The following is a 14,421-nucleotide window of genomic DNA, read 5'->3' as shown; positions in this document are numbered from 1 at the left end:
TAATTCTGGAGTGTGGAGTGTGGCAATTGGGAGAGGAAAAATTCTTACTTCAAATTTGAGAACTGGTGGCTTGAGGAAGAAGGTTTTCTTGATCTGATAAACAAATGGTGGAATGAATTTGAAGTTGAAGGATGGCCAGATTACAAGTTGAGCATCAAGCTCAAAATGTTGAAAAACAAAATCAAAGTCTGGAGCAAAGAGAAGTTTGGAGAGCTAGCCAACAAAAAGAGTAGTCTGTTAAATGAATTGGCAGATTTGGATTTAGTACAAGAAAATAGAGTCCTGGATGAGGAAGAATTAATGGTAAGGGCTACTGTATTGGTGGAATTAGAGGAGCTAGCAAAAAAAGAGGGATCCAGCTGGAGGCAAAAATCCAGAGCTCTATGGTTACAACAAGGGGAGAGAAACGCTAGATTTTTTCAAAGGATAGCAACTGCCCATAAGAGGTATAACACAATTGACAGGTTGATGATTAGAGGGGAAGAAATAAAAGAACCTGAAAAGATCAAAGAGGCTATGGTTGATTTTTATGAGAAGCTATACTCAGAGGCTGAAGCATGGAAGCCATCTTTTGAATATCTTGACTCTCCAAAGATGACACAAGAAGAACAAGAATGGATCCAAAGACCATTTACAGAATCTGAAGTGTTGCAAGCAGTGAATCAGTGTGCAGTTGACAAAGCAGCAGGTCCTGATGGGTTTTTCATGTGTTTTTATAAGAGTTGCTGGGAAATACTAAAAGGTGACATTATGCAAACCATCAACAATTTTCATCAAAATGAGGTATTTGAGAAATCCTTTAATGCTACCTTCATAGCTTTAATCCCTAAGAAGTTTGGAGCTGAAAAATTAAAGGATTTCAGACCTATAAGTTTGATAGGGGGCATTTACAAGATCATATCCAAGATACTCACAGAGAGAATGAAGACTGTCATGGAAAGGCTAGTGGATGTTCATCAAATGGCTTTTTTAAGGGGAAGACAAATTATGGATGCAACTTTACTTGCAAATGAGCTGGTGAATTCTAGAGTAAAATAGAAGAAACCGGGGATTTTGTGCAAACTGGATATCGAAAAGGCCTATGATCATGTAACCTGGGCTTATTTGCTGAACATTCTAAAGAATATGGGTTTTGGAGTCAAATGGATTAATTGGATCAAATGCTGCATATCCAATGTAAAGTTTTCTGTCCTAATCAATGGAAATCCAGAGGGTTTTTTTCATTCTAGCAGGGGTTTGAGACTAGGGGATCCACTTTCTCCTTTCTTATCCTACTGGCTATGGAGGGGTTAAATTACATGATCAGAAAAGCCAAAACAAATGGATGGATAAGGGGCTTTGGGGCTCAAAACTACAGGGGAGAAGACACGGAAATAACACATTTATTGTATGCTGATGATTCCTTGGTGTTCTGTTAGGCAGAGGTTGATCAAATCAGACATTTAAGGGCTATTTTGACCATCTTTGAAGCCATTTCTGGGCTTCATGTCAACTGGAATAAAAGTTGTTTACATCCAGTGAATCAGGTGAATGATTTACAAGCATTGGCAGGTAATCTGGGGTGTCAAACTGAGTCACTGCCCACAAAATATTTGGTAATGCCATTGGGTGCTAATCATAAGGCACAGGAGATGTGGAATGATGTGCTTGAAAGATGTGAAAAGAAATTATCAAGGTGGAAAAGTCAATACCTTTCACTTCGGGGAAGACTGACATTGATCAATTCAGTCTTGGATGCTTTGCCTACTTACATGATGTCTGTATTCCCTATCCCTAGGGGTATAGAGAAGAAGCTGAACAAAATTAGAAGGGAATTTTTGTGGCAAGGTAACTAAGAAAAAAAAGGCTACAACTTGGTGGAATGGGAGACTGTGATCCTTAATAAGCAACATGGGGGCTTGGGGATTAAGAATCTCAGTTTACACAACCAGAGTTTGTTACAGAAGTGGTTGTGGAGGTTTTGCAAGGAAGATAGGTCTCTCTGGAAGAATTGCATAGCTCATAAATATGGGTTGATGAACCAATGGGCAACAAATGAAGTGCATGCTACCTAAGGATGTAGTGTTTGGAAGACTATTAGAAGAATGTGGAATGAATGTAGGGAGAATTTGAGCCTAAAGGTGGGGGATGGGACAAAAACTTCTTTCTGGGAAGATCAATGGACTGGTCATTGTAATCTCAGAACTTTGTTCCAAGATTTACACATCATCAGTCTCCAAAAGAATGAAACAATAGCTCAAATGTGGACAGAACAGGGATGGAATCTGGTGTTTAGAAGGGCATTGAATGACTGGGAAATAGGGAGTGTCAGATCTGCTTTTTTTGCTTAATTCCTTCACTGGTACCACAAATACCCCAGACATCCCTGTCCGGAAACTATGCAGCAAAGGAGCTTCATTGTTAAGTCACTATACTGGGAGAAAAACAAGGTTGTGAACCCATCACTGATTTGGCCCTGGAAATTTATTTGGAAAGTCAAAATTCCATATAAGGTTTCTGCTTTTGTTTGGTTAGTTTTGAAGAGGGTTTGTCTTACACAAGAGGCCTTACAAAGAAGAGGTCTACAGATATGCTCAAGATGTCTATTTTGTGGGAAAAATCCAGAAACAAATGAGCATTTATTCCTTCATTGTGAGACAACTGCACATCTGTGGCACATGTTCTTTTGTATACTTGGGGTGAATTGGGTATTGCCAAGATCAACTTTAGAACTCTTATTCAATTGGAAAGCAATTGGAAGAAGAAATGCACAAGAAGACTGGTGGCAAGCCATTCCAGCTTGTATTTGGTGGACAATATGGAAGGACAGAAACTCAAGGCAATTTGATGACAAAGAAAATTCGATTCAGATAGTTAAAACAAAATGTCTTAGTCTCTTGTATTTTTGGTGTAAACAAGATATAGTTGGGGAGATAGGAGATTTGGTAGGTTTTCTAGGCAATATGTAAATTGTAATTTGACTTTTACCCCAGGCCGCTGCTTGTGGTTTTACTTGTAAAGTACCTTGAGCAGCAGTTGATATGCCGACACTTTTGGATGAAATACAAATGTTACCTTATTAAAAAAAATAAAGTGTTTGAGTAGGTCTTTCGGTTTGCCCATCGATCTAAGGGTGATAAACCGTGCTCAAGTCGAAATCTCTAGAAAGGATTATTAAAGAAAGCCATTGGGTCTAACTCAACTCCAAAAGCTAGCTTCTGAGGGGAGGATTGCCCAAGATCATACAGAGAGACCATCCAATCCTAATCTCATCTATTGAAAAAGGGAGCCCCATTGATCATTTAGGCAAATTGGCACAATTATTACCGCGAGTATAGATCAATCTACAATATTATCTTGATATATGTGAATATCAATTGCTATATGGGATTGACATACCATTCAATTCTATTTATTTGCTATAACCTATGCGGGACTCAACATTCCCTCACACGGCCAAAACTGGACATCTATAGCATGGACAATATAACATGGGGGCCCAATATTGGGAAACCGAGAATTAGAACAGGTCATGCTTTCAAGAAATTGAATTTCAATTATTTGTGGTGTGGATCCTGGGCCTAAGACAATCCCAAAATCTAGCTCCGGAGGGGTGTATTGCCCAAGACCATATAAAGAGACCACTTGTCCCTTTAATAACCGATTTGGGACTCAACAAGGATTACCAAAAGAATGTGGTGAACTGAGCATCTCTGTATGATATAATCGACGTTGGAGTACCATGCAACCTGACTATCTCCCTGAGATACAACTGTTCATACTGAGCTGTCGTGTCACGCGATTCTCTTCCACTGTGTTGCCTCACCATTTTGGCCCTTGGCATGAAATTGTCCAGTCCAAAATGACCTTTGCGCGATAACTGTACGATGCACAAGTATGGCGTGAATCACCTGAGAGTAATTTTCTTGTCAAACTCTAAAATCTTCCCATATTTTTGCTACAATACCACTTTAAAACACTCCAAATCCTTCCCAACACATATATCTTCATCTCTACTTTCAATATCATATTGATATCATTCACATATATTATTCATCATTTAGCACGGATCTAAGCATGTATTAATCCCAAACAAACTAAAAAAAATTGTGGGACGCTACACCATTTGGCTCATTACCTATACTTCCAAGTTTACTAACCCCCGTCATCTGTGATGGTGTGCAGGGCGTGTTAATCTCCTTGCAGAAGGATGTAGAGGATCTTTATCAGAGGTATGATGAAGGTTTATTCTTTTGTCTTTATCATAAACTATTTTTGTGGCTTAGACATCATTTAGAAGTGTAGTACTGAATTTGTTGACCCTTATGTTTCTTGACAGAAATTGATCAAGAAGTACAACTTGAGAGAGAAAGGGCAGGGGCAACATCAGACCTATGCTTTAGGAATTAAAGAGGTATTTTTCTTTTTATCTCTATTCTTTTCTACTTTTTGCTACTCGATACAAAGAGACACAAGTATCTATTTATTAGATATGTCAATCTATCCAATTCCTGATTCAGCCTGGCAGTCATAAAGCTCACAATGTGATCTGGGTAGTCTCCTGATCACCACAACCGGCCGGGGGGGGGGGGTTTGGCCGTAGGGAGGAAGGATTCATGGGTACGCAGAAAATGCAACTCACCAACATGCAAACTTACACCAGAGATAACCTTTACCCTGCAGGCATAGCTTTCCTCATTTTCTTAGGCCTGGTACCTATATAAATTATTTACCTGCTTTGAAATAAGTCCCAATTTATGGACGAACTTCTAGAAGAAGGAACTAGGAACACCATTCCTTTGGTGAAATGGCAACTAGCGCATTTTCCATCAATTTTTCTTCTAACAAGTTAACCTCTTTATTTGCTGTACTCTCAGTCAATTACTTTTTTCTTCAACCTCTCTGCTCTCTTTTTCTTTAAGAAATAAGTCCCATTTTGTGGACGAACTTCTAGAAGGAGGAACTAGGAACACCATTCCTTCGGTGAAATGGCAACTAGCGCATTTTCCATCAATTTTTCTTCTAACAAGTTATCCTCTTTATTTGCCGTACTCTCAGTCTATTACTTTTTTCTGCAACCTCTCTGCTCTCTTTTTCTTATGAGTACTGTTGAACCCAAAAAATTCCTCTCTAATTTTTTCCAGTGTCTGCAAGAGACAGAATTGAGCATATGTGCTTTGGGCTTTCTTGGATTTATATTAGCTTCCTTCTAATGGATATCACAATTCATACGTGGCAATTAAGTTAGTGAAAATTATGTGAGATCAGGTTTCAAATACCGACAGAGACAAAATGCTGGTGATCTTTTCCCATTAGCCTAAGGTTGGGTGGACGGAGTTACCGGTACTTGTGCTGGTGGAAGATAATAGGTACCTGGCAGAATAATCTAGATGCGTGTAAGTTGGCCCGAACATCACTCTTATCAAATATTAAAAAGTCCATTCCCATTAATAGAGTCGCAGATAACCTGATATAGCAAGGTATAAATAAGCCTGTTCTACTAGTAATTGTTTTATTCCCATTGCTTCAACCTTTTTTGTCCAGTTGAAGGCCCCTGCATTGATTGGTTTTGAGAGTCTAGTTAAATACTTTCTCTTTGGTTGTTCATCTATTCTCAAAAACTTATAAAGAGGGAGTATTTCAAAATATACATCACCCTTCACCTGAAACTTTAAATTGACTATGAACTTATATGAACTTTAGTGGATTCCTGAACTTGTTTCTAGCTCAGGTCTGGGAGATTGATGCAGACAAACATCAACCTGGTTCCGTGCTTCACACAGTTGGTTGGCCTCTGGACCAGAAGAGCTATGGAGGTTCCTTCTTGTACCATATGAAAGACAGACAGGTCGCTGTCGGCCTTGTGGTTGCTCTAGATTATCAGAACCCTTTCTTGAATCCTTATGAAGAATATCAGGTAAATATGAGGATGCTATCGTTTATATAGTGTTCCTTTACTGTTCTCTTTGGTCCTCCCTCAAAGAATACGCTATTTCAGGATTCCTTTTGTTTTAAGCATCTAGTTACTTACCCTACATATCCAAATCTCAGAGGTTTAAACGTCATCCTGCTATTAGACCGCTTCTTGAGGGTGGAACTGTTCTCCAATATGGTGCTCGGTGTTTAAATGAAGGCGGTTTTCAGGTGTGTTGGATGATACTTTTTCTATTATTTTATGGCTTTCACATCTTGCTTATCATAGTTATAGCATCTCCCTAATTCTCAAGTTCTTCAATTTACCGAGGGCCAATGTGTTTGCTGAAGAGCTGTGCACCCGGGATGCAAAGAGACTTATGTACAAAAAAAAATTTGTGTTTCCATTATGTACTTTGCCATATAGTAATGACTACATCTATGCTGTGGCTGACAAGGATGAGTGATGCTTAGTCTTTCCATTTTATCCGAACTCCAATATGTTTATTAGATTTTAGTAAAGAAATTTATGAATATCAGTTCAATATAAGAACATGAGGTCATGGGTTCAAGCAGTGGAAACAGCCTCTTGTAGAAATACAGGGTAAGGCTGCATACAAAGACCCTTGTGGTCCGACCCTTCCCCGGACCCTGCTGTTTAGCTGGAGCTTAGTGCACCGGGCTTCCCTAGTTCAATATGAGGACACACCTGATATATTGAATGCTCTTTAGGTGTCTTCCCATACTTAATTTTGACATACTTGAGGCATGTTATTAAACTTATTCTTGGTCGTACAAATACAACTGATTTTGTTAAATTTCAGTCTATTCCATATCCAGTTTTCCCTGGTGGAGCAATTATAGGATGCTCAGCTGGCTTCTTAAATGTACCAAAGATTAAGGGCACTCATACAGCTATGAAATCAGGTACTTCCTATTGTTCTTGTACTTATTCTGACCTGGAAAATCAGAATAATATGTTTAATAGCTTACTATTTGAGTTAATTTACTGAACTCACGATGTTCAGTTAATTTAAACTTGCTCTGCAGAATGTATAGTTTAAGCTATTCGAGTGCAAGATTCATGATGAACATGGGATTGAAAAATTAAGTCAGTTAAAGTATTGCTGGAATATAATACCCAAAGTTTGCATTACAAAAACATGTTTTAACAGAAAATCGTCAGTCTCTTATGACTTAATATTAAAAGATTCACATAGATTACATTTTGGATTTTTATTGTAGAAGTTTTAAGATCTTACTTCTTTCAAGAAAATGGAGTCTAGTGAGATAAAACTCCTACTTCTCTCTAGAATGCAGGAAGAAAGAGAATATGTCTTTTAAAGGAGCACTAGCTTGGCCGGTACTGGAGCAAGAAGGGAGCTGCCGGAAATTGGACGCCGGAAAGGCACCCAAGTTCAGAATTTCTGATGAACACACTAGGAGAAGGAAGAATTTCCTAAACACATGTTTGGTTGGGAGTTTCGTTGAGTGGGTTGGGCCCCCAGAAGCCATCAGAAACTGGGGGGCTGAGGCTTGGGGCGTAAGTAATGGTCTGAAAATATCACTTTTAGGAGACACACAGTTTTGGTTTAGATTTTTTGGTGAAGAAGAAGCATGTCGGGTACTTTACGAAGGCCAAAGATGGATGGAAGGACGATTTCTGAAGTTGGAAATGTGGTCTGAAATGTTCGGGTGTGCAGATTCAAACTTCGCCGGCAACATTGCCACCATAAACCTAGCGGGCGTGCCTATACACTTGTGCTACTTTGATTTTTTCAGGAAAGTTGGAGATATTTGTGGTGGCTTTATGGATGCCATCTTCAGTATGCATGACCTAACAAGGGTAAGAATGGTAGTGAAAAAGGCGGTAAGACTTCTAGTGTTTATGGTGCTAGACGATGGTGAGTTGGGGTATAAGGTGTGTGCTTTCCTGGAGTTTGAAACTCAGGTATTTTCTGTAGATGGATATGGGGAATACGAAGAAGAGAAAAGGGGAAGCGAGTAGAAAGGGTTAGCATCGATGGAGGGTTTAGATCTAGGTTTTGGTCCATAACTGGTAGGTCGGTAACCACTAGTAGCTAGGATAAGATTGATGAGCATTTTGAATTGGGAGAAAAGGGGCCTCTGAAGGCAATATGACCCTATTGCCCTCCTTTAAGTGAATCACAGTTTACTAATTATAATGGGTCAGACCGGCCTTTTTTCAAAAAATCGACCAGTCTAGTGGTCCAAAAGAGAGATCTTTTTCTATCTAGGGCTCGCACAAGTTCACTTTAGGTTGCTGGAAAAAGCCATTAACGTCAAAAAATACTCCGGCGATGCAGCTGCATGCAAAATCTCAAGGAGAAGGGGAATGGGGGGTCGCAATCCTGTGACAAGGCTCATAACCATCTAGGCTCGCATGTTTCTTGTCCAAATACCTCAGTTCTAGCTCTGTCTGCCATGGAAGCTTTGGATAAAGCTTGAAAGCTTGGGAGGAAGTCCTGAAAGCTAAGTTGCTCGAACTCGGGTGCGGGTGTTGGATACGGGTACAGATCTAGATGTCGGGTTCTTCATGATCTAAATTTTAAGATTCGGGGATATGGTCCAAATATGGATTTGGGTGGTAGGGATTCGGCTAAAAATAATTCAAATATCAAAAAATAGAGTTATATATCTAAATTATGAGACATTATGTGGAAAAGTTATAAGGTATTCTGAGGAGAAAATATTGAATAAGAGGAGAATCCTAGGAGATTTAAGGAAAAGGACTGACATAGAAATTTCTATATGCAAGGTATTCCATTTTCTTTAATTTCACCTTAGCTTTAGTTTTGATTACAAAAATCATTGTATCTGTCCCAAATTTCTACATTGATTTTGGTCAAAATACCCAAAATTGGTTGACCATACCCAGTACGGATCCCATAACCACACCCACACTCACGCGGTGTCGTCACGAGTGCGACACCGAAGTGAAAGAGTCCGAGCAACTTAGCCTGAAACCGCTGAAATGGCAGAAAAGCAAAGTAATATAGGCAAGAGTGGGTGCGAGCTACTGTTTCGACACCCAGACCCACTTTGGTAGGTATGCCGGCGCGGGCAGATGCCCGTAATTCGGTTGGGTCAAAGCCAGGTGGCTCTGAATTTTTTCCTCAACCCATTTCTTCAGTGACCTTGAAGTCTAGTAAAGGTATAATTCCGGAGCTCTCAAGATAGTAGGAGAAGGGTCTGAAAGGGGTCAACCTATTTTGGGAAGTTCGGAGGGGCTAAATGTTGTTTCGAGGTATCTTCTTATAAAGCCTTATTACAAAGGAAAAGAGATCGGGAAAAGAGCGACAGGAAAGCCAAAACTAAAGAAAACATAAAAAAAAAAAAAAAAAAAAAAAAAGGAATCCACTGATCCCGGTCATCCCAAGAACCTTCCGCCAACCAATAGCTTGAGCAAATGGGTCCCATCATAAGGAGCCACTCCTCTCCCCCCAGCTTCCATCTTAACGGCACGAGCAGGACAAGTAATCCAAGTTTTCACAGTACTACCAGATAGGAAGGAAAACCCACCTCAAAATCTAAAACCAACAATCAAATGCGTAATATAACTAGAGTAATATGAAGTAGAGACGAGGCCTAGGGTTGTTCTCCTCTCCTAGATATGAGTCTAAAAGATTTAATACTAATCAAGCTTACTTATGTAATTGGTCTTATCATGGCCATCAATCCTAAGATAACCACTCACTATTCCTCAATTTTAATTGGTCTAACCTTATTTAACTTCCTCAAGTTAATAGAATTGCAATAAAATCATTGACTTATACCTATTAATGGATAATATTTGTTATCTTTTAGTTTAGGAGTTTGTTACTAGTTCCCATTTTCTAGCTATCTGCTGGTTCAATATTACATAGATAATTTTCTTGTATTCTAGTACACATTTGATTCATTTAGGACTTCTGATAGTTTCCTGTATTTTAGTATTTTTGTTGCACTCGTCTTTTGCGGTCCGCACTTGGTGAGTGCGGCCAACACCGTACTCAACAATCTTCTTTTGGCTTTAACTTGATCTTTTTCAGCTTTTTCCTTATTTAATCCAGTTAATTACTTCAAAACCTGAAATAAAGCACTTCCCATTCGACTTTAGCATCAAATAGTCACTTTCCGACTAAAAAAATAGTAAAAGACAGTAATAAGTGGGTAAACATTATCACTTATCAACCTCCAAGTAAAGTAGTGATGCAGTTCTCTTTCAAAAATAGGTTGAAAAGGAAAGGGTCTTTTGAATCAACGAGTATGAGAAAATCAGGGTTCAAGTTCTCGGTTAAATTCTTTTTCCTTTTCCTGAAGATGCATACACCTATATTCAATAGAAAGAGAGCTGGCGAGGGCTCATGCATTGTTCAGCGCCAACCAGGAAGTCGGGGTTAACTGTGTTTCATCAGCAACCTAGGGCAATAACTTCTTATAAAGATCATATGCATTTTGATTATTGTGGAAAGTCAAGTCATACAAAAGAGACATGTTGTAAGCTTCATGGTAGACCAACTAGAGGTCATGGAGGAAAACAATTAGGTTCATCAAGGGGCTTGACTAATATTGTATTACTAGTTACATGAGGCGCAAACACGAAATATAAAAATATTTATATTTTAATTAAAGAAGTATAATTTGTATTGTATTTTCTGTATCGTATTTTCTTTGTCGAATAATTAATACGACTTAGTGGCATTTAAATATGTATTATTGATATGTCTTCATAGTTATCAAAGTTTCATAGCTACCTAATTAGATAATTTTTAAACAAAAGTTTATTTATGAAGGAGAAAGTTTGGTAGGAGAATGAGTAGTGACTCGGCATTCTGTAAAGTAATATGAGTTAAATTATGTAAATTAATTACAATTCAGTGGTTCAGTTGGTTGAGCATGGGATTTCCATAATGGAGGTCGAAATCCCCTGTCTACGACAGCAGGGGATTTGCCTTCTGGGCCGAACTCGTCGCACGGGGCTTGCCTAGTACGGGTTATCTCTCCTATGTGGTTTTTGGTCTATTCACAGGAGGGGGGTTTATCCTGTGTGCACCCAAAGGGTAGCGGTTGCGGGTTCCCTTATTATTAAAAAAAAAATAAATTGATTTTTCTTTTATGAATTTGTGAGTATATAATCTCTTTATTTATAAAAATGGATTTTTTTGTACTTATTGAGTTTTAATTCTACTCATGATAATTCATGTTGCAAGAGTTTATGCTACTTAAAGATATTAATTGAAACGGAGAGACAGAGAGAGTAATTAGTAAGATCTAATAAATGTTCTAGTTGAAAACGAAAATATGGCTCCAAAGTTTTCTAAATTTTACCTATATATATTATGACAAATAATGTAAAGAGTAATCTAATATTTTTTTCGGCCCATATTATATGGTGTTTTAGCTTGGACAAAACCCCTTAAAAAGTCACTTACTCCTAAAAAGAAAGAGTGTTTTCACTAAATTACGCTTAATTAATACCTATTTAATATGAGTTATTGGTTATGTCAAAATTCACTTACCCAAATAGGAATACTTTTATAAAAAATATATTATCTTCTTGATTATATAAATAATTATCTTTCTCGGATTAAATAAAAAAGTTAAAAATATCATATAATATAAATGGAAAACAATAAAAGACAATAAGAAATTCATAAAAAAATACTGACAATATTGCGTAAAAGATCCAATAGGCAATAGCCACGGCCCACTTGTACAGCAGCAGGATGAAAAATTACATTGTAATGCCACGGTGTGTAACGACCAGTTTGGTTGTTATTGCATTTTCATCGTTTTTGCCCCGTTGACTCATCCCCGAGCCTTGTTAGTACTATTTTGACCTGCGGGAACAGGTGGCACAGTTCCCTATGCATCATTTTGTGTTTTGGAATGAATTTTTAGAAATTTGGCCATAAAGCAAAAACCGTTTGACTCGAAGTTGACTTTTGGGTAAACGTGCCCGTAATTGAATTCCAACAGTTCCATTAGGTCTGGGGGGTGATTTATGACATAGTGGTATCATTGGTTTGGTTCCCGAAGGGTTCGGGTGTGATTTGGGTCATTAGTTAAGAAACTGGTTAAGTTAGAATTGGAGTTGACCAACATCGGGTCAAGATGATCCCGTGTCGATGTTTTGGAAGTTCCAATAAGTTTGAATGATGATTTTGGACATGTCCACAAAGTTTGGTTAGATTCCAATGAGTTTTGGATAAATTTGGGTTGTATGGTGATTGTTTTCGTTTTCGATGTCGATTTGAGCATAAAGGGTACCATATTGAGCAAACGGCCTTTGATTCGTGTTTCGACTGAACTATTATATCCGTATCGTAATTTTGGAACCATAGCAACTGAAATCATCAAGTTTCGACATCGTATGAGGGATTTATGGTCATTTTACTAAGAATTGGGTTGCCAGATTTTTCAGATTAATTACGAAAATGCCACTGAATTCGTATTTAAAAATCTGCACTATTTCAAATATTGAAACTTCCATATCTCCTTCATTATAAGGTCAAATGGAGTGATTCAAAAGCCTAAATTGACTGGAATTTCACAAGGAATCCATTGGAGGCATCAAAAGCGAGTTTCGGGATCGTTTGGCACAAGAAACGAGGCAGAACAGCTGGGCGTTTTTGGCTATTAATGTTGTTGGAGTTTTTCTCATCTTGGAAGTTTGGGTTTGGGAGAATTCAGGGATGTTCTTCAGGTTTCTTCCATGGGGTAAGGTCTAAACCATAATCTAAGTATTTTCCTTTGATTCATTCCCTTCGTTTATGCTTTAATCCATGATTTCTAATGTAGGAAATTAGGGTTTTTCATGAAGAAGGTAAAATGGGTCGTGACAAGTTGGTATTAGAGCCCTAGGTTACGCAGTCTATAATACAAGAGCATGTCTAGTAGAATCTTGTGGATCGGCACGATGAGCTCCGTACTTATCAGTGAGAGGCTATAAGACATTTAGGAAACTTTGAATTCTTTTATTCTCTCGTGCGACCTTATTCAAATTGGTATCTAGTCGATTCCAATTAGTATCTGGACCCTCTTATCTTGATCGTCCTCGGAAGATGAACATCCGTCCCTAAATTCTTATATGAATGGTTGATCTATGGCGTGTTGTGGGTTGGGTGCGAGATATGTTATTCTGATTCGGGAAAGTGATCAAGTTCAGTCCTTAGTTATGGCTTGAGGATTCGATTGTGTGGGTCGTGATTAGACTCGGTAGTTGTGCAGAGTCACGATTAGACTCGTTTATTGTGAGAGTTCGTGAGAAATGGGAAGGATAGTTTAGAGGGTTAGAGGGTCTCCATGTTTCAATAGTGGGTTGCTCGATGACATGATCGGTTTGACTTCAGCTTCGTCAAGGCTTTATGATGGTGTGCGTGGCACTGGTGAACCAATGGCGGGTCGACGATTCAGCAATGGTAGAGTATTAGATTTTGGTAGGTGAGAACAAGTGTAAGTTCGGTGATGACACCGAATGTGGACAAGCGTATTGTGATCGCGTGTAATAAAGAAAAGAAGTTGACAATAAGGACTGGAAGGAAGACTTTGTGGAAAGCGCGTAGCGGAGTGAGATTTCATAGAATATCTTGGACATGAGTACTTTTCGAGAGATTGGGGAAAAAAAAAATTGGTATCTGACATGGGTGTCAGGATAAGGTTACGACTGGTGCAAAAAGTTATTCTTGATATGGGCTCGTTGATGTTAAAAGACTACTCGGTTATTAAGTGAATGTTATGGGCACATCGTTGATCGGTAAATTGAATGGGTCGTGACACGGTGAGGACGACAAATTTTTGTCATCCTCACTTATGTATAAATAAAATGTAGACACATGTAAGGAAATTGCTTCTGGAGAAACTGTATTCGGATGAACATCTTTATCAACTCCTAATGAAACTTGACTCACATTTTGTTGCCATATCTAATTATGTGCTATTAAGTACTGCCTTCACTGCTCACCTTAAATCTTGGGTGATTGATTTTGGTGCGAATAGACAAATGACATACTCCCCTAAAGGCTTTAAAAACTACTTTCCATGTCTCAAAGGCGATTATATCAGAATAGCCAATGACTCTCTAACCCTGTCTTTGGAACAGGCTTCTTGCTTGTACACCAAATACTATATTATCATCCGTTCTCCATGTACCTGAGTTTCCTATTAATCTGATATCTATTAGCTCAATCACCAAAGATCTAAACTGTAATCGAGTTATTTCCTGATTATTGTGTTTTTCAGTATCTTCAAACAAGGAAGAGGGTTAGCCACAGTAGATTGCATGATGACTTATACATGTTTGATGGTACTTGAGACATTGGTCAAACTTCTTTTGGGAAATAAGGATGTCAACAAAGCAAAAATAGTGTGGCATAAATGGTAGGGACACCCATTATTTTTCTTTTGAAATAATTTATGTCCTAGTTTGTTTTTCAAAACTAATTTTGAATTTTGAATCTTTGTTTTGTGTTACTTGTGAATATGGCAAGCATATTACAAACTCTTATCCCTTGAGTGATAATAAAA

The 14,421-nt window shown here is 38.3% G+C and overlaps 1 protein-coding gene across 6 annotated transcripts in view; it reads left to right on the top strand.

Moving 5' to 3' along the window:
• LOC132043391 (electron transfer flavoprotein-ubiquinone oxidoreductase, mitochondrial) overlaps window positions 1-14,421 on the top strand; it is a 34,431-nt gene that overhangs the window by 12,805 nt on the left and 7,205 nt on the right. For 5 of the 6 annotated variants that reach the window (XR_009411794.1, XR_009411793.1, XM_059433892.1 and 2 more), the window contains exons 6-10: window positions 4,165-4,211; window positions 4,319-4,393; window positions 5,711-5,896; window positions 6,031-6,123; window positions 6,717-6,819. Coding sequence is in view for 4 of the 6 variants with exons in the window: in XM_059433892.1 (XP_059289875.1) it covers window positions 4,165-4,211; window positions 4,319-4,393; window positions 5,711-5,896; window positions 6,031-6,123; window positions 6,717-6,819 (504 nt within the window). In the remaining 2 variants the exon portion in view is untranslated. Of the gene's footprint in view, window positions 1-4,164; window positions 4,212-4,318; window positions 4,394-5,710; window positions 5,897-6,030; window positions 6,124-6,716; window positions 6,820-7,205; window positions 12,616-14,421 lie in introns of those variants that run through there. The other variant, XM_059433890.1, reaches the window with a different exon arrangement.

This window comes from Lycium ferocissimum, unplaced genomic scaffold, assembly GCF_029784015.1.
Source record: "Lycium ferocissimum isolate CSIRO_LF1 unplaced genomic scaffold, AGI_CSIRO_Lferr_CH_V1 ctg2381, whole genome shotgun sequence".
Taxonomy (NCBI): domain Eukaryota; kingdom Viridiplantae; phylum Streptophyta; class Magnoliopsida; order Solanales; family Solanaceae; genus Lycium; species Lycium ferocissimum.
The sequence above is the reverse complement of the archived record's forward strand: the minus strand, read 5'-3'. Positions and strand labels throughout refer to the sequence as shown.